General features: G+C 49.5%; 14 protein-coding genes across 14 annotated transcripts; 9 read left to right on the top strand and 5 right to left on the bottom strand.

Moving 5' to 3' along the window:
- The first annotated feature begins 1797 nt into the window (after window positions 1–1797).
- EI90DRAFT_2084543 (uncharacterized protein) lies at window positions 1798–3106 on the top strand. Its single transcript, XM_039052549.1, has 3 exons — window positions 1798–2351; window positions 2412–2967; window positions 3060–3106. The coding sequence occupies exons 1-2, from the start codon at window positions 1998–2000 to the stop codon at window positions 2940–2942; spliced, it is 885 nt and encodes a 294-aa protein (XP_038921943.1). The 5' UTR covers window positions 1798–1997; the 3' UTR covers window positions 2943–2967; window positions 3060–3106.
- Window positions 3107–3985: 879 nt separating this feature from the next.
- EI90DRAFT_2874552 (uncharacterized protein) lies at window positions 3986–4249 on the top strand (the record flags this gene model as incomplete). The annotated part of the gene is made up of 1 exon (XM_039053871.1): window positions 3986–4249. A coding segment is annotated over one exon (264 nt), but the record flags the coding sequence as incomplete, so codon positions are not given.
- Window positions 4250–5152: 903 nt separating this feature from the next.
- On the top strand, window positions 5153–6605 carry EI90DRAFT_2084341 (uncharacterized protein). The gene is made up of 3 exons (XM_039052547.1): window positions 5153–5397; window positions 5462–5515; window positions 5567–6605. Exons 1-3 carry the CDS (start codon window positions 5348–5350, stop codon window positions 6393–6395), a joined length of 933 nt encoding a protein of 310 aa, XP_038921941.1. The 5' UTR covers window positions 5153–5347; the 3' UTR covers window positions 6396–6605.
- A 37-nt stretch (window positions 6606–6642) lies between these two features.
- On the top strand, window positions 6643–7552 carry EI90DRAFT_2083465 (uncharacterized protein). Its single transcript, XM_039052545.1, has 2 exons — window positions 6643–7292; window positions 7358–7552. The coding sequence occupies exons 1-2, from the start codon at window positions 6913–6915 to the stop codon at window positions 7428–7430; spliced, it is 453 nt and encodes a 150-aa protein (XP_038921940.1). The 5' UTR covers window positions 6643–6912; the 3' UTR covers window positions 7431–7552.
- Window positions 7485–8384, top strand: EI90DRAFT_3036041 (uncharacterized protein; the record flags this gene model as incomplete). Its single annotated transcript, XM_039058672.1, has 1 exon — window positions 7485–8384. A coding segment is annotated over one exon (726 nt), but the record flags the coding sequence as incomplete, so codon positions are not given.
- Window positions 8385–8508: 124 nt separating this feature from the next.
- EI90DRAFT_3143911 (Aldehyde/histidinol dehydrogenase) lies at window positions 8509–11001 on the bottom strand (the record flags this gene model as incomplete). Its single annotated transcript, XM_039065068.1, has 13 exons — window positions 8509–8605; window positions 8666–8680; window positions 8704–8791; window positions 8844–8888; window positions 9003–9188; window positions 9245–9591; window positions 9641–9780; window positions 9834–9914; window positions 9963–10120; window positions 10189–10371; window positions 10424–10754; window positions 10805–10884; window positions 10971–11001. 13 exons carry the CDS (start codon window positions 10999–11001, stop codon window positions 8509–8511), a joined length of 1782 nt encoding a protein of 593 aa, XP_038921938.1.
- Window positions 10857–15393, top strand: EI90DRAFT_2082603 (uncharacterized protein). Its single transcript, XM_039052541.1, has 10 exons — window positions 10857–11288; window positions 11340–11550; window positions 11606–11715; window positions 11769–12545; window positions 12597–13899; window positions 13955–14380; window positions 14430–14483; window positions 14536–14618; window positions 14675–14762; window positions 14819–15393. Exons 1-10 carry the CDS (start codon window positions 11077–11079, stop codon window positions 15323–15325), a joined length of 3771 nt encoding a protein of 1256 aa, XP_038921937.1. The 5' UTR covers window positions 10857–11076; the 3' UTR covers window positions 15326–15393.
- Window positions 14908–16010, bottom strand: EI90DRAFT_2966458 (uncharacterized protein; the record flags this gene model as incomplete). Its single annotated transcript, XM_039055572.1, has 3 exons — window positions 14908–15436; window positions 15489–15701; window positions 15753–16010. 3 exons carry the CDS (start codon window positions 16008–16010, stop codon window positions 15407–15409), a joined length of 501 nt encoding a protein of 166 aa, XP_038921936.1. The 3' UTR covers window positions 14908–15406.
- Window positions 16011–16065: 55 nt separating this feature from the next.
- EI90DRAFT_2966453 (uncharacterized protein) lies at window positions 16066–16757 on the top strand. Its single transcript, XM_039055571.1, has 2 exons — window positions 16066–16322; window positions 16378–16757. The coding sequence occupies exons 1-2, from the start codon at window positions 16162–16164 to the stop codon at window positions 16529–16531; spliced, it is 315 nt and encodes a 104-aa protein (XP_038921935.1). The 5' UTR covers window positions 16066–16161; the 3' UTR covers window positions 16532–16757.
- EI90DRAFT_2966451 (uncharacterized protein) lies at window positions 16663–17952 on the bottom strand (the record flags this gene model as incomplete). The annotated part of the gene is made up of 4 exons (XM_039055570.1): window positions 17395–17952; window positions 17031–17332; window positions 16826–16966; window positions 16663–16755 (listed from the first exon to the last, which is right to left on the bottom strand). Exons 1-4 carry the CDS (start codon window positions 17702–17704, stop codon window positions 16663–16665), a joined length of 846 nt encoding a protein of 281 aa, XP_038921934.1. The 5' UTR covers window positions 17705–17952.
- Window positions 17953–18009: 57 nt separating this feature from the next.
- EI90DRAFT_3012399 (uncharacterized protein) lies at window positions 18010–19042 on the top strand (the record flags this gene model as incomplete). Its single annotated transcript, XM_039056559.1, has 7 exons — window positions 18010–18138; window positions 18203–18234; window positions 18290–18366; window positions 18422–18483; window positions 18531–18739; window positions 18791–18894; window positions 18948–19042. The coding sequence occupies 7 exons, from the start codon at window positions 18010–18012 to the stop codon at window positions 19040–19042; spliced, it is 708 nt and encodes a 235-aa protein (XP_038921933.1).
- EI90DRAFT_2083060 (uncharacterized protein) lies at window positions 19021–20797 on the bottom strand. Its single transcript, XM_039052543.1, has 5 exons — window positions 20478–20797; window positions 20332–20424; window positions 19884–20279; window positions 19688–19830; window positions 19021–19639 (listed from the first exon to the last, which is right to left on the bottom strand). Exons 1-5 carry the CDS (start codon window positions 20661–20663, stop codon window positions 19117–19119), a joined length of 1341 nt encoding a protein of 446 aa, XP_038921932.1. The 5' UTR covers window positions 20664–20797; the 3' UTR covers window positions 19021–19116.
- Window positions 20551–22399, top strand: EI90DRAFT_2082994 (uncharacterized protein). Its single transcript, XM_039052542.1, has 3 exons — window positions 20551–21272; window positions 21332–21578; window positions 21626–22399. The coding sequence occupies exons 1-3, from the start codon at window positions 20821–20823 to the stop codon at window positions 22274–22276; spliced, it is 1350 nt and encodes a 449-aa protein (XP_038921931.1). The 5' UTR covers window positions 20551–20820; the 3' UTR covers window positions 22277–22399.
- On the bottom strand, window positions 22168–23014 carry EI90DRAFT_3036020 (uncharacterized protein; the record flags this gene model as incomplete). The annotated part of the gene is made up of 3 exons (XM_039058671.1): window positions 22168–22445; window positions 22509–22676; window positions 22907–23014. A coding segment is annotated over one exon (168 nt), but the record flags the coding sequence as incomplete, so codon positions are not given.
- Window positions 23015–23227: the final 213 nt, after the last annotated feature.

The raw sequence follows: 23227 nt of genomic DNA, 5'->3' as shown, positions 1-23227 counted from the left end.
TGGTATCGTGCCGCTGGGTTACGATATGTGGAGGGTCATATATAGTATACTCGAACTTTGCTCTAAAGCTTTGCGTTGGGGAGGAAGGCGTAAGGTGGTTAATTTTGAAGCGACGTACACGCGATAGTTTTCAGCAACCGAATTTTGGCGGCTGGAGATCGAGAGAGCTTTTCCGGTCAACGAGCAGCACATTTTTTTTCCGCCATTGTTAGATGGACGTGTAATAGGGACACATGAGATTTGGTGGCCAGTTGAAGCAAAGAACAACAAATGGAAGAGACACCCGCATTGGAATCAATCGGCAACCGAGCGGTAGTGAAGCCAGGATAAAATGACGGAGACATCCGGCCACGTCGTACAATTCGCAGCGGGCGTTCTGTGTCTTCTTCAGTAAGAACGAACGAGGGGGGCACGTTGCGTTACTAGATCAATATCGCAGGGAGTGTCTGCTGCAATGTGAGCAAACAAAGCCGATTACATTGCTCTTGATTGAGTGGTTCGTTCTGTGCATGATGTAGGAGGTGGTGAAAACGACAGAGAGCAGGTAAGCCGTTCCTACTCATTTTTCCGAGATGATAAAGAACCTAGTGCAGTGGTTCCGAGCTCATCACTTACCGTAGTTCAGTTTTAAAGTTCATGTCGCCGTTGGCACGGCGTCTTGCATTTCTCGAAAGGGGCTCATCATGCTGTGGTCATTCAGACTCCGAGTTGAGTGAGACTCAACAATCCGGTGCGATCTTGCTGAGACGGGCGGAAAAAAGACGTTACGCGCAAGATTTATCTTCTGCTAGGGTCGGTGCTTTGCTGTGGACCATGTGGCTGGTCAGGATTGAATGGGCTCCTATCTATCGTGCTAACTTGTTTATATGCACCCCTTCATCCATACCGGGGATTCGCTTTCCTCCTGTGTGGAAGCTGAACTGCATCGCGGAAAATGCTGTTTACATTCTTTGACATGAGAGCTTCGACATCCTGGCGTGGCGTTGTGGCATCCAGCCTCTCCATGAACCTGCATTTTCAACCCTCCAGAAGCCATGGTAAACGATATTGCTAGCTGGGCTTAAACAAGGTATTCTAATCAACATCCATTCCGGGAGCTTTCGAGCCCGTGAAAGTCACTATCATGGGATCGCGAAGCACGCTCCCAACCCCGTCGCTGTCAAGCGACTTCGGATGCATCTCTGTCTTAGGCTCGAGGTTTAAATCTTCTCTTAACCTCCTTGCTGAAAGTGATGGTCAGAAGCTGGTTAGCCGCCTGCCCTCTACTCCGTCCGTGCTCTGTCTTTCAAATCACCAAGTTACCCTAATTGCGACATCGTCTCGCCTTTTTGTATCCCTTGCGCCAATATCAATGTTGTCTCTATCTCAACCCTATACTTCCCAGCAAACTGGGCTAACTAATTCTCTCCGGCAGAAATCCCATGATTTATCCTATGCGCGGCCACCTTGCTCCGAATGCCATGCAAGTTCGTCCACGGGATGGGTTTCCTTCCAGCTTTGGATTCTGACGGATCGCCGTAATAAATACCAGTGCAAGCCTCTGATGCATGCGTACGCGCGGTACTCTCATGTCCAAACACTTGCACTATCATTTTGATTCTGTCGCGGAACAACGCGTGGCCGCATGTCCAGCTGACCCATCCAGATGGTAACCACCGAAAGGGAGAATCTTGATAATCATTTCCGATAGCTAGGGTTTTTGCCTTGCTTGCAAGGTCAACAATTGCGTGGAAAAATATGAATTCCGATTGCTCCAATCACATAATTACATCATGACCTGGCTCAGGGAACATGACTGGAACCCTCAGCACAGGCTGCACGCCTCATTTCAACCTACCCAGAAAACCTTCCTTTTTTGCTGCGTGTTATAGGGTCCTCAACTGGATGCGAACGTAATCTTTTCTGTATCCTCTCACCGTATAAATGCATCTCGTTAGCAGTCTGCACGTAGTCGGACGCGCGACTGCAGTCATCTTTTGGCTACCCATCAAACCGGCATGGCACTACGCGCCACTTCACCAAACGTGCCCTCTCCGTTACCCATAGAGACGGAGTTTCCGCATGAGGTTCCATGGGCCACAATCGATGCTGAACCAGGACAACCCAAATCACCTCGTGTTCCTTTCCCATCCCTGCTTCCCACCGCACCTCCACGTTCATTTCGCGAACCGTTTTCATTTGACGACGGGGACATCATCCTGCGCTCATCGAACATGGTGGAATTTAGAGTTCACGCCCTGCTCCTCCAACTTGCATCGCCCGCCTTCTCTACGTTGATCGGAGCCCCACGTGACGAGGATTATGTTGAAGTGCCCCTTGTCAGCATGCTGTTGGAAGCGTTGCTCCGATTCATTTACCCACTCGAGAAGAAATCAACATTTGATTCACTCGACACCATACTGAAGGCCTACAACAGCGCCATTGAATTTCAAGTTTCTTGCGCGAAATCGCCACTGTTGCTCGGAATTGCCGACTTTCTCTCTCGGGAGCCGAATCCTTTGCGTGCTTGGGCAATCGCAGAGCGCTATGGGTTGGAGCAAAGCAAAAATGCAGCAGCGAGGCGGTTCATTCAAACGGATGATGATCTTTTAACACCTGCAGTTAGCGCCCTTCAACACATCCATGCGCTCAGGTATAACACCCTCCTCACGGTAAAGAGGGATGTCTTGCATCGAGCACGCGCCGCTGTTTTGAACGTAGTATGGCCTTGTCCTTCATGTTCGCGCCCAAGTCCGAGGTGGAAGGCTGCCTATCTTACTCGGGTAGCGGGACAAAATCCGTTCACACCGGAGATCACCCAGGATTCGATCTTCGAGTTGTGTTGTCATATAGGAGGTTGTTCGGGTTGTCCTGGAACGTTCCACTCCCATGAGGCCCGCACGGCGAGAGATAGGCTCAGAAGCGCCCTGAAGTCTATCCTCGATGACGTAAACGTTCGGTAAAGGACTGTTCGAACCATTCAGTAATGTGATCTTTGCTATATCCTCGAAAGCTCCATCATGTCGTTCCTGATTGTGAAATTAAACATACGACCTACCACACCTGTAACACTTCCAAAGCTCCTGTTCCGCTGACGCCTGTGTTGAAGTAGGGTTGGTTGGAGATTGTCGGTCTCTCAAACACCAGTTCAGAGAGTTCTGTGGTGCGTGCCACTGAACACTAGGAAGGCGCGAAACGTAACAACTAGTCACAAGGGGTATGGTTCCCTCGTTCCACTATTGGCGTGGACTTCAGGGTTTACGGCTGATCCTGAACATTCCCTTCTTTTGTAAACTGACCACCTTAATTGGAAAACCAGGAGACAACGGCATGAGCGCCGGAAATTCAGTGGGATCTCGATATGGCGTGGATCCACGCTGGGAGGATATTTGTAAGTACCCAATGCCGTAGATAGTACCAGTACTTGAGAACGAGAGAGCAGTTAATCAAGACTACGAACTAGGAATTCGCGAAAGCATATACATAGTTCGTGCCAAGGTGGCGTTAAAATCCGTGACTCGGACTTAGGACCTAAATGGCAAATCGATATATTGTTCGATTCCGTCCACTTCACGATCGTCTTGTATCTTTCTCCAGCAACGTGTCCATTAATATAATCCGTCTACCTTGTCATGGATACTAGTTCCCCACCCCAGCGGAGGACATTGATTGGGCTGCGGAGTGAGCCAACAAACACTTAAAGAATTCAGCCTAACCTTTAGTCGTTTGTAGGAAGGAGACTATTGAGTAGTAAGCCAACAAACACTCAAAGGATTTAGCCTAACCCTTAGTCGTCCGTGCTCCACTCAGCAACGAGTCCATAGGACTTGCAGAGTCAGAAGGAGTACCAGGCCCCGGTCGCCGCCACTGTCCCCACCTCGTTCACCGACGTGAGTTTCCTGTAGCCGATCAGAATCGCTCTTTCATCATATCATTCATGCCTTATTTCAGCTTTATACCTATTGTACCAGTGTCATATTCCACTGCACTAAGCATTGAATACGAAGATGGCGATGTCATTCTACGAACTGATGACACAGATTTCCGAGTTCATACCGCCATCCTTCGTCAAGCATCTCCATTTTTCCGTTCACTATTCACCCTACCTCAGCCCCCAAGCACCGATGAGATACCGATCATTCCTATGCAGGAAGATGCACAGGTTTTACACGCCTTGATTCGCATCATCTATCCCATTCGACACAAATTGTCCGTCGACAATTTTTCATTCGCGCAACGATTGCTTCGAGCAGCAGATAAGCTGGAGATCGAGTGCGCAATCGACCCTATTCACAAATCTATTTCGCGACTGTTAGAAAATGAGCCTAACCCCATCCGCGCTTGGGCTTTGGCGAAACACCTTGGCGATGAAGCGGCAGAAAAGGCGGCAGTCTTGCGTTACCTTAAATGCCAGACTGTGCCGCGGGAGCGAGTCACGGAACTCAGTTACGTCAACGGTCTTGATTATTCCGACCTGATGAAGAAACGAGAGGATGCTCTTCAAGAGGCGGATACCGCTATTGAAAACACTGTATGGGGATGTTCGAGGTGCGGAAGAACCCCAGCGTGGAAACGTGAACACTGTGATGTGATAGCCGGACTGAATCCATTCAGCTCGGACGTCGCTTCAGATCACTTGTTTGAATTATCTGCTCGCAGGACTAGCTGTTCATCTTGCGTCGACAGCGTCCGCAGCCGGATTATCCTGACCCTACGCCAAATCAACACCAGCTAGTTTACGTAGACGTCTAGGTGAAATCTTGTCGGAATATTCCTCCTAAGGGTTACAGTGGGATTTTGCTTATAGGGCTTCACGAGGAGGCCTCAATATACTAAACTAAGGTCATGCTACGAAGCTCGCTGTGTATGCACTTCCCGACGTTGCATTCTCACACAATGATATGCTGCTCTCGACATAAAATACCACGAACACGGGAGATGCAATGAAACGGGTTCTAACGCCACGGTTCACACTACTTATTATAATGCGCTCAGTTCTGAACTCTACATTATCTATAATATTTGCCTAGCATAACACGCTAGGATACATGGATCAAGGTGAGTTGCTTACAGGATAGTAACCTCACCCCAGTTGCATCGTGAACTAAGGAAAGACGTCGTTCGCTTTATAAGCAGCACACGTACAAGCTGTTCTTGTGCCTCGTTGCTATCTCCGTAGTTAGGTACGGGAAGATCCTGTCGGCATTTCAATTAACTTGCCGGCGTGTACTCTATTGATTTGGCCGTAAATGGCAATTGATATGACACACTGGCTGTATCCGACCACAACTGCGGCGCCAACTCCATAACAACCTCCTCACCAAATTGCTTACCCTCACCAATCGCTCATAGTACTGTCTGCTTGGACATGGATGAAACCCCGACAGGATGGACAAGTAGCATGCATATTTTCTCACGGTATGTAAGCCAACAGAAGTTCCACTCCGAAACCAGACTCACCTTGGGTTCTGCTCCTGCTTAGATATGTATCCTCAGAACGAAGTGTCAAGGATGAATGTTGTTTGTCACCGACTCTGTGAGTGATGATCACTCTCCAATATATACGCTCATACCCTCCCTACCCAAGATCGGCCGCCACAATCGTGCATTCCACTGAACTCAGCATTGAGTACGAAGATGGAGATGTCATTTTGCGAACTGATGACACGGATTTCCGGGTTCATAAAACCGTCCTTCGTCTAGCATCTCCATTCTTTCGTTCACTGTTCACACTACCTCAGCCTCCATCGACCCCTGAGGAGATACCGATTATTCCTATGGAGGAAGATGCAGAGGTTTTGCACACTTTGATCAGCATCATCTATCCCATTCGATATAAATTGATTATCGACAATCTCGGATTTGCAACACGATTGCTCCGAGCAGCGGACAAGCTGGAGATCGAATGTGCGATCGACCTTATCCGTGATTCTATTACGCCGCTACTGGAAAGTGTTCCTAACCCACTCCGTGCTTGGGCATTGGCGAAATACATGGGTCATGAAGTAGGGGAGAAGGCGGCGGTCTTACGATACATCAAATGCGAAAGTTCAGCGCTATTGCGGGAGCGATTCACGGAATTGGGTTATGTCAACGCTCTCGATTACTTCGACTTGGTGCTGAAACGACAAGATGCGCTTAGAGAGGCAGAGACAGCTATCAACAAGACCGTATGGGGATGTTCAAAGTGTGGAGGGTGCCCAGCGTGGAGGAGTCATTACGACAACGCGATAGCTGGACTCAATCCATTCAACGATTGCGTCGCTTCAGATGACTTGTTTAGCCTCGCTGCTTCCGCATCTGGGTGTGCACTTTGCGTCGACAGCGTCCGCAAGCGGAACAGTCTAGCTACGACCAAAACACCCAGCAGTTTACGCGCGCAGTTACGTACAATTTTGTCGAAATATTCGTCCTGAATACCAGTCACGACGAAGACCCCAACTAGGGTCATTTTTTTTTTTTTGGGGGGGGGCCGCCTCTGTGTATGTACTTTAGATTCTTGGACAGTGATATAATATACAACTCTTGACAGGCGCACGCGCACGGTGCAATGGGAACGTGTCACGATTGCCCAAACCAAGTTGGGGTTAATTACATGATTTGACAGAAGAATGTAACCACCCACGCCAAGCATCAGCATTTCCCGATTACGATGTCACCGAGCGATCTTGGCACTCGGAAACTTCCCACGGTCGATCTCGTCGTCAGTGTCCCAACAACCTAAGCATTTCTTCGGAATGGGCTCGAGTTGCTGGGTCTCTCTTAACAAGGATGCAAGAAATATTGGCCATGAGCGTAAAGTAAATTATGAATGATCCCACATCTTCTACACGAGGCCGCTTCAATTGAGTCTCATCGCCTGCGGCAACGTTGCACCATCTTCACTTGTTTTCCAGCACACTCTCACAAAGTGCTCATACCGTTGACGTCGTGATGGGGGCTGAACCTTCGTCTCAAAATGCATTGCCCGAGGATGAGCATCCCGTTGAGAACCAGCTCGAAACTTTGCTGGATATCCGTCCGACTGATCCTGATGAATTGTACCCGAAATCGGTGCAGGAGCAGGAGGTAAAATCTCCAATTAAACATTGCCCACGATCCTTAGAACATAGTATTGGACCTCCGATGTTTTCTGAGCCCTCGCGCTCAAAATTGGTGGAACAGTTTGTGCCCCTGCTTGAGACTCAACCACCATCGCTCGGTTGGAATGAGGGCTCCCCCACTTCCGCTAAACCTTCGTACCTAGAATTGGTACACCTGAATGAGTCTCCGGATGCGGTGCCTTCCCCATTGCCGGATCGGCGCCCAGAAGAGTAAGCCAACTTTGAAACATCACAGTAGATTTAGCCTCACCTTCGGTCGCCTGCATTCTGCTCAGAGTTGAGTTCAAGAAGGGAGATGACAGGCCAGAAGGAACTCAGTTTGGGTCGCTACAGGCTGTACCTCAGTGAGTCCTATTCGAAGAGTCACTTCTCACTATATCGTTCACACCTTACTTGAGGGAGCCCCAAACCACGATCGACTCAAATCCCGTTACACTCAGCATTGAGTACGAAGATGGTGATGTCATCTTACGAACCGACGACACAGATTTCCGGGTTCACACCTTGATCCTTCGACAAGCCTCGCCATTTTTTCATTCCCTGTTTACCCTACCTCAACCTCCAGACTCCAAGGCGACACCGATCGTTCCCATGGAGGAGGATTCCAAAGTCCTGCACACCCTCATTCGCCTCATCTATCCCGTTCGTTACAAGTTGTCCATCGACAATCTCCCATTCGCGACACGACTACTTCGAGCAGCGATTAAACTACAGATCGAATGCGCCATCGACCCTATTCGCGAATCTACTACGCAACTATTGAGAAAGGAACCTAACCCTCTTCGTGCGTGGGCTCTGGCGAAACACCTAGGCAATAAAGAGGCGGAAGAGGAAGCCGTACTGCGATATATTAAATGCGATACTCCCTCATTGTTGCGGATGCGGGTTGCCGAAATGAGGTCCATTGACGCATTAGATTATTTCGATCTTATGAAGCGTCGAGAAGACGCTCTTCAAGAAGCAGAGACAGCTATTGAAAACACTGTGTGGGCATGTTCGAGATGCAGAGGGACCCCGGCGTGGAGGCGTTGCTACGAAGATGCGATAGCAGGATTAAATCCGTTCAGCGGGGACGTCGCCTCTGATCAACTTTTTGAATTGTCTGCGTATAGGTCTGGCTGCACAAATTGTGTCGACAGCATCCATGACCGGAACAGACGTCCTGTATCTGTGTCACCCAGCGACCTGCGCGCACGTCTAGGTGAAATCTTGTTGAAATATTCGCCTTAGAGACCGTGGTAGGTTGTGATATACGCATCATGGGGACTCAATCAGTTTCATTTTGGCTGTACGTTGTCTATCCTGTCACAATAATATATCATTCTCGACATGTGAGTCAAGTCATGCACACCGTGAAATGCGTCCCAACTGCGCTGGGAATGTATAACGTACACAGAAAACTGGTATCAACCATACAAACTGCGCATTAGGACGTCGCCGCCTTGATGAGTTTTGTCAACCCGACCATGCGAGCCTTCCACGACTGCCCGTACAAGGCAGAGATCAGGCCACTGACGAAGTCCCTATCCGATGGCATAACCTCAGAACTCGACGGCCCTGATACTTTACATTTTGTCACGTACCAGCTGTGAACGACGCTGCGGATCGGATAATCGAGAACACGGGGATGGATGTCTCGGCCAGGACGGGGAATCTGTCCACTACGACAACCTTTGGATTCGTGAGGGCTCGAAGCCCCTCCGGTCCACCTGCAGCGCTCGGCTGATTAGGGAGGCCTCCTTTGGAATAAAGATGACTAACCAAAGCGTCCGTATCCACTGCCTTTTGTACCACCAAAAGGTAAATCTTGACTGGAGCCCAGGGGTCAGAGAGAAGTCAAATTACATGGCACGGAGTCTTACTTTAACTGGAGTCATAAACCCGAGTTAGCATTCAGACAACAGACAAAGGATCGCCAACTCACATAATAAACCGCGAAATCGTTTATTGAAACCATGCCACATTCCAGTGACATAGCCACTTCTTTGCATGGTCCTTGATCGGGCCCAAATACGGAAGCACCCAGTCCATAGTGTAATCCATTGGCAATTCCAACTGCCTCATCAACTGAATCGTACTTTAGAACAAGCATAACAGGACCAAAAACTAGTCGGGGCAACTGAGTTGTCCAGCGGGAAAATGAGGACACATGAAAGGCGAACCTTCTGTCCGCGCAATCTCCATTTGTTCATTAACGTTGCCGATGAGAGTAGGCCTGAAGTATGCCCCCTGCTCCGAATACGGATTTCGCCATCTAGTTCCACCGCACCGCACGTCCGCACCTAGCGATTCAGCATCCGTCATCAGTCGTTCGAGTTCGTCGAACCGAGCGTTATTAATCATTGAGCCCCCATCGACGACAGAGACGAAGCCCTCCGCTGATGAGGAGAGAACGGATCCAAGGCGTAGTTTGCTGACACGATCAGCCATTTCAGTCATGAACTCCTCATATAATGAAGAGTGAACGAGGAATCGTTCAATCCCAATGCAATTTTGACCCATGGATTGACTACGCGACGCTCAGCAGTGATCAAGCACTCAGTCGCAATCAGACTTACAATGCACCTCGCATCCAGACGCTAGACCATTTCTGAATGTTCGTACGAGGGAGAATGATGCAGGGATCCTTGCCGCCCAATTCCAATGTTACTGGTGTAAGGTTGACGGTCGCTGCCATGGCCACTTTTCTCCCAACGGTCTATTGTAGGTCTACGTCAATAAAAAGAACATTAGTATATCAAGGGAACACACCTCTGATCCAATGAATGTGATGTGTTTGATATCGGGAGATGTTGTCAATACCTCGGAATCATCTGGCAGACAACAAACTAACTGTACATGCTATTAGAACAGAAGAATGTACAGCTCTGAGAGACGAACCTGGACTATGTCTGGGTTCCACCCACAAGCATATATGCACTCCCGAACGGCTCCAACAAACCACCTTGATGACCACATGGTATGCTCGGAGCACTTCAGCACGATGGCATTACCCGAAAAAATAGCGGAAATAATGGGAGATAGTGCATTGTGCAGTGCTTTGGTAAGTAGGCAATAAGAATAAGAGCTCGGAATTTGGATTATACTGCATTGCAGTGTAACATACGATAATTCCATGAAACAATAGCGGCAACAACGCCGAGAGGCTCGTAATGGACTGTAGATGTCTTGTGGCTGAGAATTAAATTCCCTCGCCGCCGTTCGGGCCTGAGTGCAATTTCCCCATAGTTTATTAACCACTCCAATTTACTACAGGTGGTCAGTATTTCACCAAGCGACGCATCGATCACTGAAGATGCGAGTGAGCTTCGGCAAAGGGTTGGCTCAGGGGATTGCTCAACTTGTTTTCCCGGTGTCTCTGCACGCAACTCTGGCGCAAACCTCCTGGTCTTTGACGAGCCATGCAAGTAGGCTCCTAAGAACGCGACGCCGATCACCCCAGCTGCTGTGAGACCAGTCTTCCCGGGCATCTTTGGCGAGACCAATCTTGGCAGCGATGTCTGTTGGAGAATCCGCGGGAAGCGTGTCCAGATGAAGACCAGTGGCAGGATCATAGCAAGTAATATAATTATAACCTTCTACTGGCTCAGGAGGAGCGAGGAGAGGATTTTGCAAATGGGAAGACAACGATGGCGATTCTATTATGGGTGCTTCATAGTCCATATATGACGCCTGGCCTGGAATCAGTCATTGGAATATCACGAGCCACACTTGGAACGCACTGCAGGGGCTGACCACCTAAAGGGCACTGCACGATTACGAGCGGTGGTGTATCTGCGAACAACAGAGTATATCCCAAGTGCTGAGCGTAGTTAGACGAGCGCACAAAAAGGCTAAAGCATGCTGCATATTTACCCATGAAGACACTGAGGGACCAAAGGAGCTCACGCTCAGTCAGGTTGAACAAAGACCGACCCATTGTTGAAGTAGACCAAGCAAACCAGATCAAGCAAACTAGACCACCACAGGTGTCCAAAGCAGCAAGATTACGAGAATGAAGATGCCCGATCCTCGAAGGGTATATTCCTTGTGCAAAAGCAGTGGAGAGAAACGCAATGTTGTTTTGTTATGTCAACAAGGTTTACACGAGGCCTCGGACGCGTCTTGGCACAGGCCGAGACACGTGATTTCTCCCGAGGCCCGAAGCCGCTCGATGGGTGTCGCAGGACTGTGGACTCTGCTGCAGCCCGTTGGGCGACCAGTGCAGTATGTACTTCCTGTGAATGTTGTTTTTCAGTTTTGTTTATAGTTTCGTAGGTTGGAAAACATGGAGGGGAAGAAAATGGCCATTGACTCGAGCATTTGGCTCTACCAATTCCAGGCGACTATGAGGGATAAGGATGGAAGGGTATTAGTGAACGCCCATGTCCTTGGTTTTCTACGACGTATCTGCAAGCTTCTATTCTATGGCATAAAGCCCGTTTTTGTGTTCGATGGTGGCGCGCCTGCTCTCAAACGTGGCACGATTGTGCGTTCGAGATTTGCATCATCCCCAAATTGGCGACTCACACGTACCCGAGCAGGCAGAAAGAAAGAGGAAGAAAGCAGGTGCATTCCTTGATCATGCACGCACTGCGGAGAAGCTCTTAGCTGCGCAAATGCGACGGGAGGCAATCAATCGACATGTCCCTGTGTTAGCAGATCATTGCTGAGCCCGAGAATTCCTGTACTCATCCATGCCAACAGGAAGATGACCCCTGAAGAAGCGGCTGAGAGAGCTGCCGAAGACCTGCTTGCTGGAGCCACCTATCTTGACGATCCCGTTCAACCCAGCTCTGCCAATCTTAAGACACCTGATGGTTCTCCAAAAGACAAGGGAAAAGCTGCAGTCAGGCCTCTTACTCCCGGCTCTTCAGTGAAAAAGCATCGTTGGCATGATCATGACCCTTATCACCTTCCTACTATAGACGTACAATCAGCAGCTGCCAAAGCAACTGACGGTCGGTTTCCCGATCCTCGTCTGGCAACAGAAGATGAACTTCGAGCCTTCATTGAGGAAATGGTCCCGGAGGACTTTGATACTAATTCAGAGATGTTCCGGTCTTTGCCCACTGAGGTCCAATATGAGATTATTGGTGATTTGCGGCTTAAATCTCGCCAGACATCTCACGCCCGTCTCCAATCTATGCTCGAGAAAGCTCACGATGCGCTCGATTTCTCAAAGGCTCAAATAGTGAACCTACGCCAGCGTAACGCGTTAACACAGCAGCTGCTTACAACGACCGAGAGTGTAGCTAGAGTTCAGCACATGACCATCCCAACTCGGATCGCCAGCGAGCGGAACAGGCAATACATTCTTGTTAAAAATAAAGGGAGTGAAGGAGGATGGGTGCTTGGCCTGCGCGACGACGGCACAGCAGCAAAACCTATCGAAATTAAGGATGAGAATGAACATGACCCTGAGGGTGGTGAGGATGGCGATGTAGATTCCGATGATGATATGGAAGAGGTTCTTCCTTCGCAGTAAGTGCATGCATGACCTGGACCCTTTCACATCCTGAAGTAAAATTATAGACAGTTTCATGATTCAGACTGGAGGGAACATAAACGAAGCACACTTGAGACAGCAGGTCAAAGTCGCCAATTAGGCAGGATTGCATCATCCAATGCTACATCCTCCATGGCCCATCACATTGCCAAGAGCCGTCCGTTATTTCTGAACGATGAAGAAGAGGAGGATCCGGAAGATCAGTCTATCTCCGAGGCAATCCAACAATCCATCGATGAACAAGAAGCAAAAGACCTAGAAGCAGCTTTGGAGGCATCCCAGCACGAAGAAATGGAACGAATGCGACAGTTCCAAGTCTCGCGCACAGCTCAGGAAGCTGGATCCACTTACGTTACACTAATGAGTCGCGTGAGCGACCACGCAGCGAAACTGGCAGCTGTACGGAGCTCAGTTGTGACTGAGCATGTCCGTCCCACCCCTTCTACCAGTGCTCAACCCTCCGACAACATAGCCAAAACCACAACTCCTGAAAGGCCTCGGAAATCATCCCAGAGTACAAGTGTTCGATCCCACCCGTCACCAAGAGAGTCCTCAATGAGCCCTGGAATGTCGCACCCCCTACCTCGGGAACATCCGGGTCTGCACCATCCGGACTCGCCTGGCAAAACGATGAATCCATCTCTTCTGGAATCCCCGCCTCTATCCCTAAATACTCCTTCGCCGTCGTCACGGCGGAAACGCCCACTGGCCTTTAAAATGCCCCAAGCAACAGAAGCAGTTGGGGATAAACCACTCGATACAGTTGTTCCTGATGGGAACGAACAAATCCCGCAGCCAGGCCTATGTAATTCGCCGAACAAAGGGATTGTGGCGCCCAAGTCCAATGAGGCGACACCCGAACCACAACTGTCCGGCTCGCCAAAGACGGATAATGACGGTTCGAGTCATGAGGATACGGTTCAGCGATGGAATAGATTAAATGTGGTCGAGCAGTCCACATGGCAACCCGGGTCCAGGTCGAAGGTGCTTACTCCGAGCTCCATGGATAGCATTGATGACGCCAGTGAGGATGTAGACCCAGTTGCACAGGTACATCCTGCAGCAGTTGTTGTGATCCCAGATGATGAAGCGCACATACCCATTTCGGACGGAAAGGCAGATCATTTGGAGACATGGGATGCGGCAGATGAGATGGATCCGGTAGCAGAGGAAGGCGAATTTGCTCAGTTCATATCGCAGATCAAGGGTCGAGATTTAGCCGCCGTTCGCGAGGAGATTGATGAGGAGATCAAAGCATTACATCGACAAAAGAAGGCAGCAATGCGTGATTCCGAAGATATCACACATCAAATGGTTGCCCAAATCCAAGTGAGTGATCAATGACGAGTGGTACTCCTACAATATATTGATCGCTTTCTTGAAGCTCCTGCTAAGATTATTCGGCATACCGTATGTTACAGCGCCTATGGAAGCGGAAGCACAGTGTGCCACGCTTGTCTCGCTCGGCCTCGTCGAAGGCATCATCACTGATGACTCAGATGTATTCTTGTTTGGTGGTCAGCGGGTGTTCCGAAACATGTTCAACCAGTCCAAAACTGTTGAGTGCTTCTTGCTTCAGGATTTGGACAGGGAGCTAGGGCTGGACAGGGATACACTGGTCCGCCTGGCACATCTTCTGGGAAGTGACTATACGGAAGGTCTGCCTGGCGTCGGGCCAGTGCTTGCGATGGAACTGCTCAAAGAGTTTTCTGGGAGAGATGGACTGAAGCATTTCAGGGACTGGTGGATGAAGGTGCAATCGGGACGCGACGAAGCCGAAGACAACACATCAACCTTCCGAAAACGCTTCGTACGTCGTGCTTTCTCAGGGCAGACAATTGTTAACCCTCCCCCTTTAGAAGAAACGATTCAAACACTTGCATCTTACGAGGGACTGGCCATCTGAAGCTGTGGTATGTACAACTTATTGTGGTCCAGCTCCAATTAATTAATGATTGCTGGCAGCAAGAAGCATATTTCACCCCAACTGTGGATGTGTCGGATGAACCATTCAAATGGGGACTTCCGGACCTAGACGGGCTACGAGAGCAAGTTACAGTTTTGATACGCCCGACCATGTGTATCTGATTCCATTATTTGGAAGGTTCTTAAATTCAGAATTATCATGGTCTGCAGGGAAAGTGGATGAAACGCTGCTTCCAATAATCCGCAAAGTCGGGCAACGAGGCAAGGTGAGCCTCCAGTTTGGATTTCGGGCGTCGAGCCCACGCTCATTCCGATTTGATAGCCCGGAGGAGTCAACAAGCAAAACACCTTAGAAACCTTCTTTGATGCATCAATTGGTTCCGGAACATATGCACCACGCAAGAGGCAAGCCTACGCCTCTAAACGGTTACAGAACGTGGTCAATGAGTTCCGGAGAGAACAAAAAGCCAGAAGAGTGTCCCCCGCAGAATCCAGTGACGGTCCAACACCCGAAATCGCAATCCGCGCCCCAGATAGTGAAGCATTGGCAGGACCCTCGACACGAAGCCATAGCCGTGGCAGAGGCAGGGGGCGTGGGAAGACTACTTCGTCATCGTCGAAGCGGAAGAAAGCACCAACGAGCAAAGTCGTTCCAAAGAAACGAAGGGCTGCCCACAGCTCCGACGAAGTTGAGAGTACTCCGAACGAAGATGGCGCACCTGAGGTGACCGAAGTACCTGATCGACCGATGAAAGTGAAACTAAGGCCCAGGCCGAAACCCAAGCCGAGGCCAATACCCCACGAAAATGAACCCTCATCGACAGAATAAAATTGTGACTTCTGTCATCTCGTTCACCTACGCCACATTATTCTTTCGATTTAATCACTATATACTATCTACCCGAATTGTTTAATCTTCTTCCAGGGATTCCTCCAGAGCCTGACAGTATGTATATGATATCGCCTCACAAAAGAAACCTTGTTACACGTACCTTATTCTCCTCCACACCGCCTAACTCTTTAACAAGACCAGAATATGGATAGGTTCGCGGTAAGGCGGGTCGCTCTGGTGTAACAGCGTAGACTGCAGCAGCAAAGAGACTGAAAAAAATGGCAGCAATTCCTATTTCACGAAGGGCGGTAGATCCAGGAATCCTGTAGTGATCGTACGCCCACACACTCAGAACATCGTAATCTTCGTGAAGCTGTCGCAATGTCAGTGTTGTGCGGCGAATTGAAGCAGGACATCGGCTCACTGGCTCCCCGATATTCCTACGCTCCTGGGCGTCATCCCAGCCATATGGGGGACGATGTTGATGCGAGACGGCGGGAAGCTGAGGGTATCCGTTGAGTTGGGGGTCGACCTCAGGATCCTCCCATGAGACAGGAGGACCAGAAACATGTCTCCGCACAAACGAATGTGGGAATACAACCGCCGCGCGAGTTGCTGGTGTTGCTGGGACAGCGTTTACCAGGCGCCCGTTAGCTAAGAGACGCGCCCTAAGGACATTCATCGTTGGTATCTGAGCCAAAGTGCAACGGCAGATCCCGACCCAATACAATTCCTATCCCGACCTTCAGCAGTTGCCCCTTCGTGTGCTGTGCGCCAGTTCGCCCACGTAATCTCGATAATAGCACTAATATAGGCCGACTGATCGACTCAGAATGGCTACGCCTTTGATTATTGGTTTAGGTTCTCTTGCAGCTGCCCTCGGTGCCAGGCACTATCTTCGTCAGCGGGCTCTGCGTGGTGCGGAGCAATGGGTACGTGGCGGCTTTCAGGCGAAGATGGATCGGAATGAAGCCATACAGATTCTTGGACTAAGGTATGTTCTGTATCCAGGTGTTCTTAAATGAACTCCAGTTGATTGCATGTTGAAGGGATGGCCCTACAATGAAAACGAAGATAAAAGACGCCCACCGCGGCATTATGATTGCCAACCATCCTGATCGGGGAGGTTCTCCGTACCTTGCAAGCAAGATCAACGAAGCAAAAGACTTGCTCGAACGGTCAGAAAACGGTCGTCGAAGATGAGAGTTTTTCGCGCACTTGGTGCAGGCACGTTCACATCCCCATGTTTATTCCTGCCACATAGAACAAACCTCATAATTATTGTTTCGCCGCCATATATGTACAACTCAGCACACCCTACTTCGCAATGAACATTAACCCGCTGGACGATGATTTTCATACACCAGTTGCCGGAATGTCAATGATATCCTCCCTTCCTTCACCTTTGGCTCCTTCGGAATCTTATGCTACACGTTTGGGAGTGCGGGGAGTTTGAACATTAAACGTTCGTGCTCCCAGAACAGCTTATTCACACACCTTCCAATTCAGCTGAGTATCTCCTTGCATTATCATGAGGCTCCCATTGTCCAGTGTCCATTTCAACTTTTCCCCTGGAGATCCCTTCCGCGGGGTCATTATGAAGGTTCTGGGGGCCCCGAGGCTGAGACTTGCAATCACCTTGACCAAATGGCTTGAGTCCTGTGGCCCCAAAGAGAAATGAGCGGCAGGAATCAAGCTCAACTTTATTTTCCCTGCTATCACTATGTTGACCGATGTAGACACTTCCATCGTCGTATTTGTTCAGCATGACGTGGTTGAAGCCGGTCAAATTATTTCCTTCACCTTCGGCCATGTCTTCGAGGCCGAATCCCAAGGTTTTCTCAAGCAAACGTTGGATCTCCGAGACTAAGTTTGGATACGGGTAATGCATTTTAACAACTTGGCCCGAGTACTTCATAGTAAGCTCGGGTGTTGTTGCGTACACAGCTGTCAAGCGACTCTGAATAACCTCGCGTCCGTACACTTTGAGTGTCGGACGGTGCCCTGGAACACGGCTGGTCAGACCCGCTTTACTCAAATCACTACATATCGGAAAGTTCACTAACATGTATCGAGTTTGTCTAATTCTGCCCTCCACGTCATAGCAGTGGCCACATCGATGAAATCCGGCAGATAGAAAACCTCGGCACCAGGGAGCTCTTCTTCTGTAAACAGTCTCCAGTTCTTCCCAGACCCTATGAGGAAGTCTCTCGAAACTTGTTCGAATTTGTTTGAGCCTTGGGTGATCGAGTGAGTGGATTTGTCCCCAGTTGGCGCCAAGGCAGCCAAATTAACAGGCACTGGTTTTCGCTTTCGTTTGGTTGGCTGTATTTGGGTGGTGACACCCTCAAAAGACGGAGATAGGTTTCGCTTCATGAAGGATAGAGGCCATCAACGTTCGCTTGTTTGTTTTCCTGCAAAACTTCAAGCTGGTCTTCGGAATGAAATAAGTAAATTGAAGCAAGGAATGATCGCCCTCGAACAAAACCCAAACCCACGCCCCACACGCGGCCATCAGCCTGCGCAACACATCGAGCTATTCACATATAACCTGTGGGTGCTGGAATCCTGCCTGACATTAAGCGCCAGAAACAATAAATCACGATAAAAATTCGTGTGCAGGGCGAGCACGTGATGTCCCCAACAGTCTACATAACGCACTTGGACACATTATTCGTCTGATGACTAACGCTTCTTCATCTTCCGCGCCGGGGCTCTCTCAGGGGTCTGAAAATGCCAAGGACTCCAGCGTAGAGGAAGTAGATAGGTTACTGGGCCTGGAGGCTACCGCCTTCCAGCGTGACTTGGAGGTCTGTCCTTGTGCACTGCATTGTTTTGATTCCTCCTCACCTTTCCTTGTCGACGTTGATACAGGTAGAGCGAATATTAAAGGCCTTTAAGCTGAAGTACCTATCGCATCCATCCTGCCTACCGATGGCGCGTCTGTTAATCATCTCACAGTCCTTACAACGTTTTAGGCCTTCAATATCACGCCACTGAAGCAGATATCAAAAAGAAGTACAAACAATTGTCACTCTGTAAGTTGAGGCATCACTACCAAACGCTGTTGCATACTGACTTCGCCTCCCCCAGTCATCCACCCTGATAAGGCCAAACACGAGAAAGCGCCAGATGCATTTGACTTGTTGAAGAAGGTGGAGGACTAAGCTTTTTTTTTTCCAGATACTGATGAAATAGTTAGGCGGAGTCTGAGCTGTCGGACAAGGACAAACGCGCCGAAATTGACTCTGTGGTTGCATACGCTAGGACGCAGGTACTTAAGTCTCATGGCATACCATCTTCCGTAGAGGACTCGGACTATCGTATACAAACCCTTCTGCCACCATTTGTGGAACAACTGGGGCTCAAAGTGAAAGAATTGCTTATTGATGATGAGCTGCGGAAGCGCCGGTAAGTGCACACGCTTCATCAAGGCCCCAAACCCCTTACCCATTCATGAAGAGCTTTGAAGATGAGTTTAGCGAACGAGGGCTTGGAAGCCAAAAGGAAGGAGGAAGAAGTTGCGGCCAAAAAGCGAAAGGCTGATGAGGATGCCAATTGGGAAGGTGCAAATTTTCGCGAACGAGTCTCTTTCATGGCTAACAGTCTGTCGATGCAGCTAACCGGGACAAGCGAGTCGAAGGCTGGCGTAGTTTCCAATCAACCGGACCCTCAAAGAAGAAAAAGAAGAACAAAGTCGAGATCATTGGATAGTGCGTCATGGGCTTGAGCGACGTAATGGTGTAACATTAACGACAACATGTATTGCGGTGTTTTGATGCTGTCATTCAGTCCGACACGTTCAAAATGCCCTCATCTTCGTCTGAACTTATGTCAATGACAGATACATCTTGGCGTGCTTTCTCCCCTCGAGTGCGAGAGGTGGGGTCGCTGGTAACTACAATCATCTTGAGCATCATCATATTGAAGAGTGCAGGACCCGTGAGTAACATACGGGCTTGAGCGACCACCTCGTCAATTTGCATGAGCGCAGCCTCGTCAAAATTGAATTCGTCATCAAAACTAATATTTCCTTCGGTGGATTTGGGCAGCTGCCTATTTGGCAATATCCCCAAATAAGGTGTCCGCTGCACCTCCACATTCAAAGCTTGCTGAATGGCTTTCAACCTTTGCGATTTCGTCTGACCGATCGATGTTGAAGCAGGCGTATGAATGGAGGGGCGTCGAGAGATAGGAACGTGTGCGGACTGAGGTCTGGAACCTTCGTGACGAGGGATGTTTGGGGGAGACGATTCCCGGACCAGGGCCCTGCGAGCCAACTCTTCCTCCTCAGGATCAATTTCCTGTAACCTGACACGGATGGTTAATGGAGGGGAAATGAAAAATGAAATAGCATACCCCATCCTGAGACGTAAACCGCGATTGAATAGAATATCCTGTTGGACATCGAGCTCTTCGACGCGCGAACCAGCGAAAACTGTAGTGTTCTTCGGTTCAAGGAGTGCTATCCCACGGCGTACCGTGACGTTCTTCAACAGAAGCTGAGGACCGCGGAACCTTCAGCTTTCCGCTGATGATTGTTGATAAAGCTGACCTTGCAACCCAGGGGCGTAGTGCCAAGTTGTAACGCGGATATCTTTCTATACTCCATAGCTTGCAAGGTCCGAGACCCGTCACTAAGAGCCATACGCAGCATGGAGTGAGGGTAGTCTGGTACCCCAAAGTCTTCACCCTCATGGATGCTAGGGCCATCCTCTTTCTCATCGATCTCCTCGGCCAAGCCAGCCATGTCTACTTTGTCTATACGCGTCTGTCGCACATTCCGGAGATTGAACGCACTATGCCCAATTTCCGTCATGGCATTGATTTGGACCAGTACTGGTCCACCCGTGGCCAGTGTCCCGATGACCGCTTTCTTTGTCTCATCTGTGATCGCAGTAGGTATTCCACTGTGAGGAATAGTAGAATCGGACAAATCGGAAGATAAGTACTTTGCACAATTAATCATCCCACAAATGATATGAGGCTCCATGAAAATTTACCTGGGTATTTACGTGGCGATAGATGTTATCGACTTGGTGGTCGCCGAGATGGAACTCTTCCTTGACCCAATCATAGCAATCTTTCAACCAGCGCTGGTGGGCTGTAAGTGAGTGGTAATTCCTTATTTTCCTACAGCAGTCCCCACCTCGTCAATGGAGGGCTTGGGATAAGCTTGCTTCAATTTCTCGAGGAGCGCTTGAGGAAATGCCATTTCGAGGTCGAAATAAACAAATCCAAACAGCTTCGTTGTCGAGTCACAGTGCTTGAAGCCATTCGGCATGGGCCTAGTCGAGTTGCCTTTCGACATTCTGTTCATCATTTGCAAGTACATTGATGTGAAAAGTATAGTTCACTTAAGCACTGTGTGCATTGCATGTGAGTAGTGTGCTACCTAGCCTTACAATTTCCCTTTCCCCTCTTAGGTATCGAGGATATTGCTCGCAAAAATCGAAAGCAGCCGTCAGATATGGTTGGACGCAGCCAAAAGCATGATTCAAATGGAATGCATTGCTCCCCACAGCATTAGCTTGGAAACTATGGATTGTGCCGCCATCCGCCAGTTTGCCACACGCCCTTTTAGGCTCTGTGCCGCCCTATTTAATGAGGAAAGCCCCGAGTCCCGAGAGGTGCAGTTTGAGCTGGACTACGGAGAGCCTCCTGCTCATAGAGGATGGGCGTGGAAGCATCAGTCCCCGATCCTGCTACCTGGCGGTCGGTGGCTTATCAATTACGCCTTTGACTCCGAGGATGTCCACATGTTTTGTTGGGATTTGTCGACGTTGCTTTTTGAAGAACCTGTTTTGGAGCCTGCAGCTAAAATACAACTCGACACCTTTGGATGGGAAATCGTGTCATGGACCGCCCAGTCATTTCCGGAAACGAACAGTTATATGATACTTCTGGTGAAAGTTGCCGAGGATCCAAATGGTATTCGATCCTTGTAAGTAATGTGTGTCTGATGCTCTCCAATTCGGCTCATTGATGTTCTTATATTATCAGTTTATTGTGGGAAATTATAGAGCTTACTTGGTGTGCGTCCCCGTACACTGCTCCAAAATTCTCCAACTTGGCACGATGCGAGAGGATTCCCCCTGTCGCTGCGGACGATTTTCTGGCGGAACAGAGCAGCCTATTCGGGGAGTACGTGCTTTGTGTCACCCCAAGACTGGTATACGTCTGGAATTGGAGAATCAATCAATGGGGTGCTATTGACACAGTCGGGCAAGAGGTCATGGACTTTGATGAGGTATAACGTTTGCAGCATGTCTTTTTTAAATTCTCACTTCCTACTAGAACACTGGAAACTCGGACGGCTGGATCCAGAACGAATCAGTTTTTGTCCTTATGAAGAAGGCTGCGGGAATACTTGTCTTCCCATTACCACCTTTAAATAGCATCGATGAACCACCGGTGGTTCATTCCCTCTCCTCACAAGTCCATTCCTTCCCCGTCCTGTTCGATGATCCGCTCTACTCTAGCCACAGTGTCGTCGGTCTCTGCAGGCCCCCGTCTGGTCAGATACATCAGGTTCGCGTACATACACGCCGTGACAACGCTGGGGGCCGAGCCTCGTTATTCGTCGATGCTATTGCAGGGTCAGATGAAAATGAACTTCCATCACCCCGCATCCTTGCAGGTGGGGTTTTCCCACTTCATTCCAACTCTCATGCACAACACCTCTTCGCTGATACCTTCATTACCGCTTCCATCAAACTCGAGCATTCCCCCGATGGCGCATTTCTGCCTATTAGGATTTACTCCCGATCGCAATTTAGAATTACGCACACTTCTTTGCAAACCAGTATTTTGTGCAACAGAAGGCATGAAGCACGTTTCAATAGTGCACCGTGTGCGCTTTCTGGTACCTTCATGATTAACGAACGGTACACGGAGTTGCCTCGCCAGCCTTGGCAGGCTGCTTTCAGTCTCTTGAAATTTGACTAGAAATGTAAGTATATCGATGGGATCACCAGCCCCTCAATTATAATAGGGATTCTTTGGTTTGGAATTCCTTCGGCTGTGACTACCGTACCTTTAGGGGCTTAACTTATCCGCTTTTGACTGTTCAATGACAAGATCCCACGTTGTAATTATTATGGCCTGCACTGAACCTGCGTTCTTGACATATCACTGGAGTGTCGTAGGCCGGTGGAAGGATTTCTAGAGCCGGACTTGGTCACGCTGGGATTATGAGTTTCCGGCTCGCGCGAATGCAATCAGCTTTCGAGGCTAAACTGCAAACAGCGCAGATCTCAAGCTCCGCATCGTCCATTGGTGCTTGGTACCCGTCCTGCCTGGCTCCAGGAGCGGGTGTAGGTGCCCATGGAGTGGATTTGGTCCTGGACCTAGCCTATACGAGTATGGCACCCATAGAGTGAGGGTGCAAAGGTGGATCTGGCCGGGTGACACTAGAGTGGTTATGCCAACGGCCTCACCCGCGGGTTGTGGGGTGGGTTAGTGGGGTTGTACCGGCAGTCAGAGGGGAATGATTCCTGCTTCGCAGGCGCAGTCGTGGAGGGTGAGTTATACCTGAGGCAGCTCAGTTGGGTAATTCAACGCCTTACGCGCTCCTAGATTCTCCCACTTTCAATGGCCATGTGGGCGGGACCCCCCTCCGATCATGGCTGGGGGGGCAGTGCCCCAAGAGGTCAAGTCTGCAAATTTTCCTCACTTGTTCTTGCGGAGATGAAAACTCGAACCTTTGCTTCGAATGCCATGTCACGGTAGTTACCTTTGATCGTGTCTGTGTGCGCTTTCTCTGAGGATCACTGGCAACGGTGAAGCTTGAAACAGTGTCGCCCCATAGACAGGCCGGGTAGTCTGGATTTCGAGTCCCGGCAGGAGTGTTTATCTCTGCTTCTATCTATGATCTGATAGGAAAGTACAGCGCAGGCC

Source organism: Cantharellus anzutake (assembly GCF_015039405.1).
Source record: "Cantharellus anzutake strain C23 chromosome Unknown EI90scaffold_5, whole genome shotgun sequence".
Classification (NCBI taxonomy): Eukaryota; Fungi; Basidiomycota; class Agaricomycetes; order Cantharellales; family Hydnaceae; genus Cantharellus; species Cantharellus anzutake.
The sequence above is the reverse complement of the archived record's forward strand: the minus strand, read 5'-3'. Positions and strand labels throughout refer to the sequence as shown.

Coding starts and splice junctions, on each gene's coding strand:
- EI90DRAFT_2084543 (XM_039052549.1), top strand. CDS start 1,998: ATGGCACTACGCGCCACTTCACCAAACGTGCCCTCTCCGTTACCCATA. Junction 2,352..2,411: donor TGGAAGCGTTGCTCCGATTC/ATTTACCCACTC, acceptor CTGAAGGCCTAC/AACAGCGCCATTGAATTTCA.
- EI90DRAFT_2084341 (XM_039052547.1), top strand. CDS start 5,348: ATGGATGAAACCCCGACAGGATGGACAAGTAGCATGCATATTTTCTCA. Junction 5,398..5,461: donor AGCATGCATATTTTCTCACG/GTATGTAAGCCA, acceptor GCTCCTGCTTAG/ATATGTATCCTCAGAACGAA. Junction 5,516..5,566: donor TGTTGTTTGTCACCGACTCT/GTGAGTGATGAT, acceptor TCCCTACCCAAG/ATCGGCCGCCACAATCGTGC.
- EI90DRAFT_2083465 (XM_039052545.1), top strand. CDS start 6,913: ATGGGGGCTGAACCTTCGTCTCAAAATGCATTGCCCGAGGATGAGCAT. Junction 7,293..7,357: donor CCGGATCGGCGCCCAGAAGA/GTAAGCCAACTT, acceptor CATTCTGCTCAG/AGTTGAGTTCAAGAAGGGAG.
- EI90DRAFT_2082603 (XM_039052541.1), top strand. CDS start 11,077: ATGAAGATGCCCGATCCTCGAAGGGTATATTCCTTGTGCAAAAGCAGT. Junction 14,484..14,535: donor ACTGGCCATCTGAAGCTGTG/GTATGTACAACT, acceptor GATTGCTGGCAG/CAAGAAGCATATTTCACCCC. Junction 14,619..14,674: donor GACCTAGACGGGCTACGAGA/GCAAGTTACAGT, acceptor ATTATTTGGAAG/GTTCTTAAATTCAGAATTAT.
- EI90DRAFT_2966453 (XM_039055571.1), top strand. CDS start 16,162: ATGGCTACGCCTTTGATTATTGGTTTAGGTTCTCTTGCAGCTGCCCTC. Junction 16,323..16,377: donor ATACAGATTCTTGGACTAAG/GTATGTTCTGTA, acceptor TGCATGTTGAAG/GGATGGCCCTACAATGAAAA.
- EI90DRAFT_2083060 (XM_039052543.1), bottom strand. CDS start 20,663: ATGTACTTGCAAATGATGAACAGAATGTCGAAAGGCAACTCGACTAGG. Junction 20,425..20,477: donor CCAAGCCCTCCATTGACGAG/GTGGGGACTGCT, acceptor ACAGCCCACCAG/CGCTGGTTGAAAGATTGCTA. Junction 19,640..19,687: donor GGTTTACGTCTCAGGATGGG/GTATGCTATTTC, acceptor CATCCGTGTCAG/GTTACAGGAAATTGATCCTG.
- EI90DRAFT_2082994 (XM_039052542.1), top strand. CDS start 20,821: ATGATTCAAATGGAATGCATTGCTCCCCACAGCATTAGCTTGGAAACT. Junction 21,273..21,331: donor CCAAATGGTATTCGATCCTT/GTAAGTAATGTG, acceptor TTATATTATCAG/TTTATTGTGGGAAATTATAG. Junction 21,579..21,625: donor AGGTCATGGACTTTGATGAG/GTATAACGTTTG, acceptor ACTTCCTACTAG/AACACTGGAAACTCGGACGG.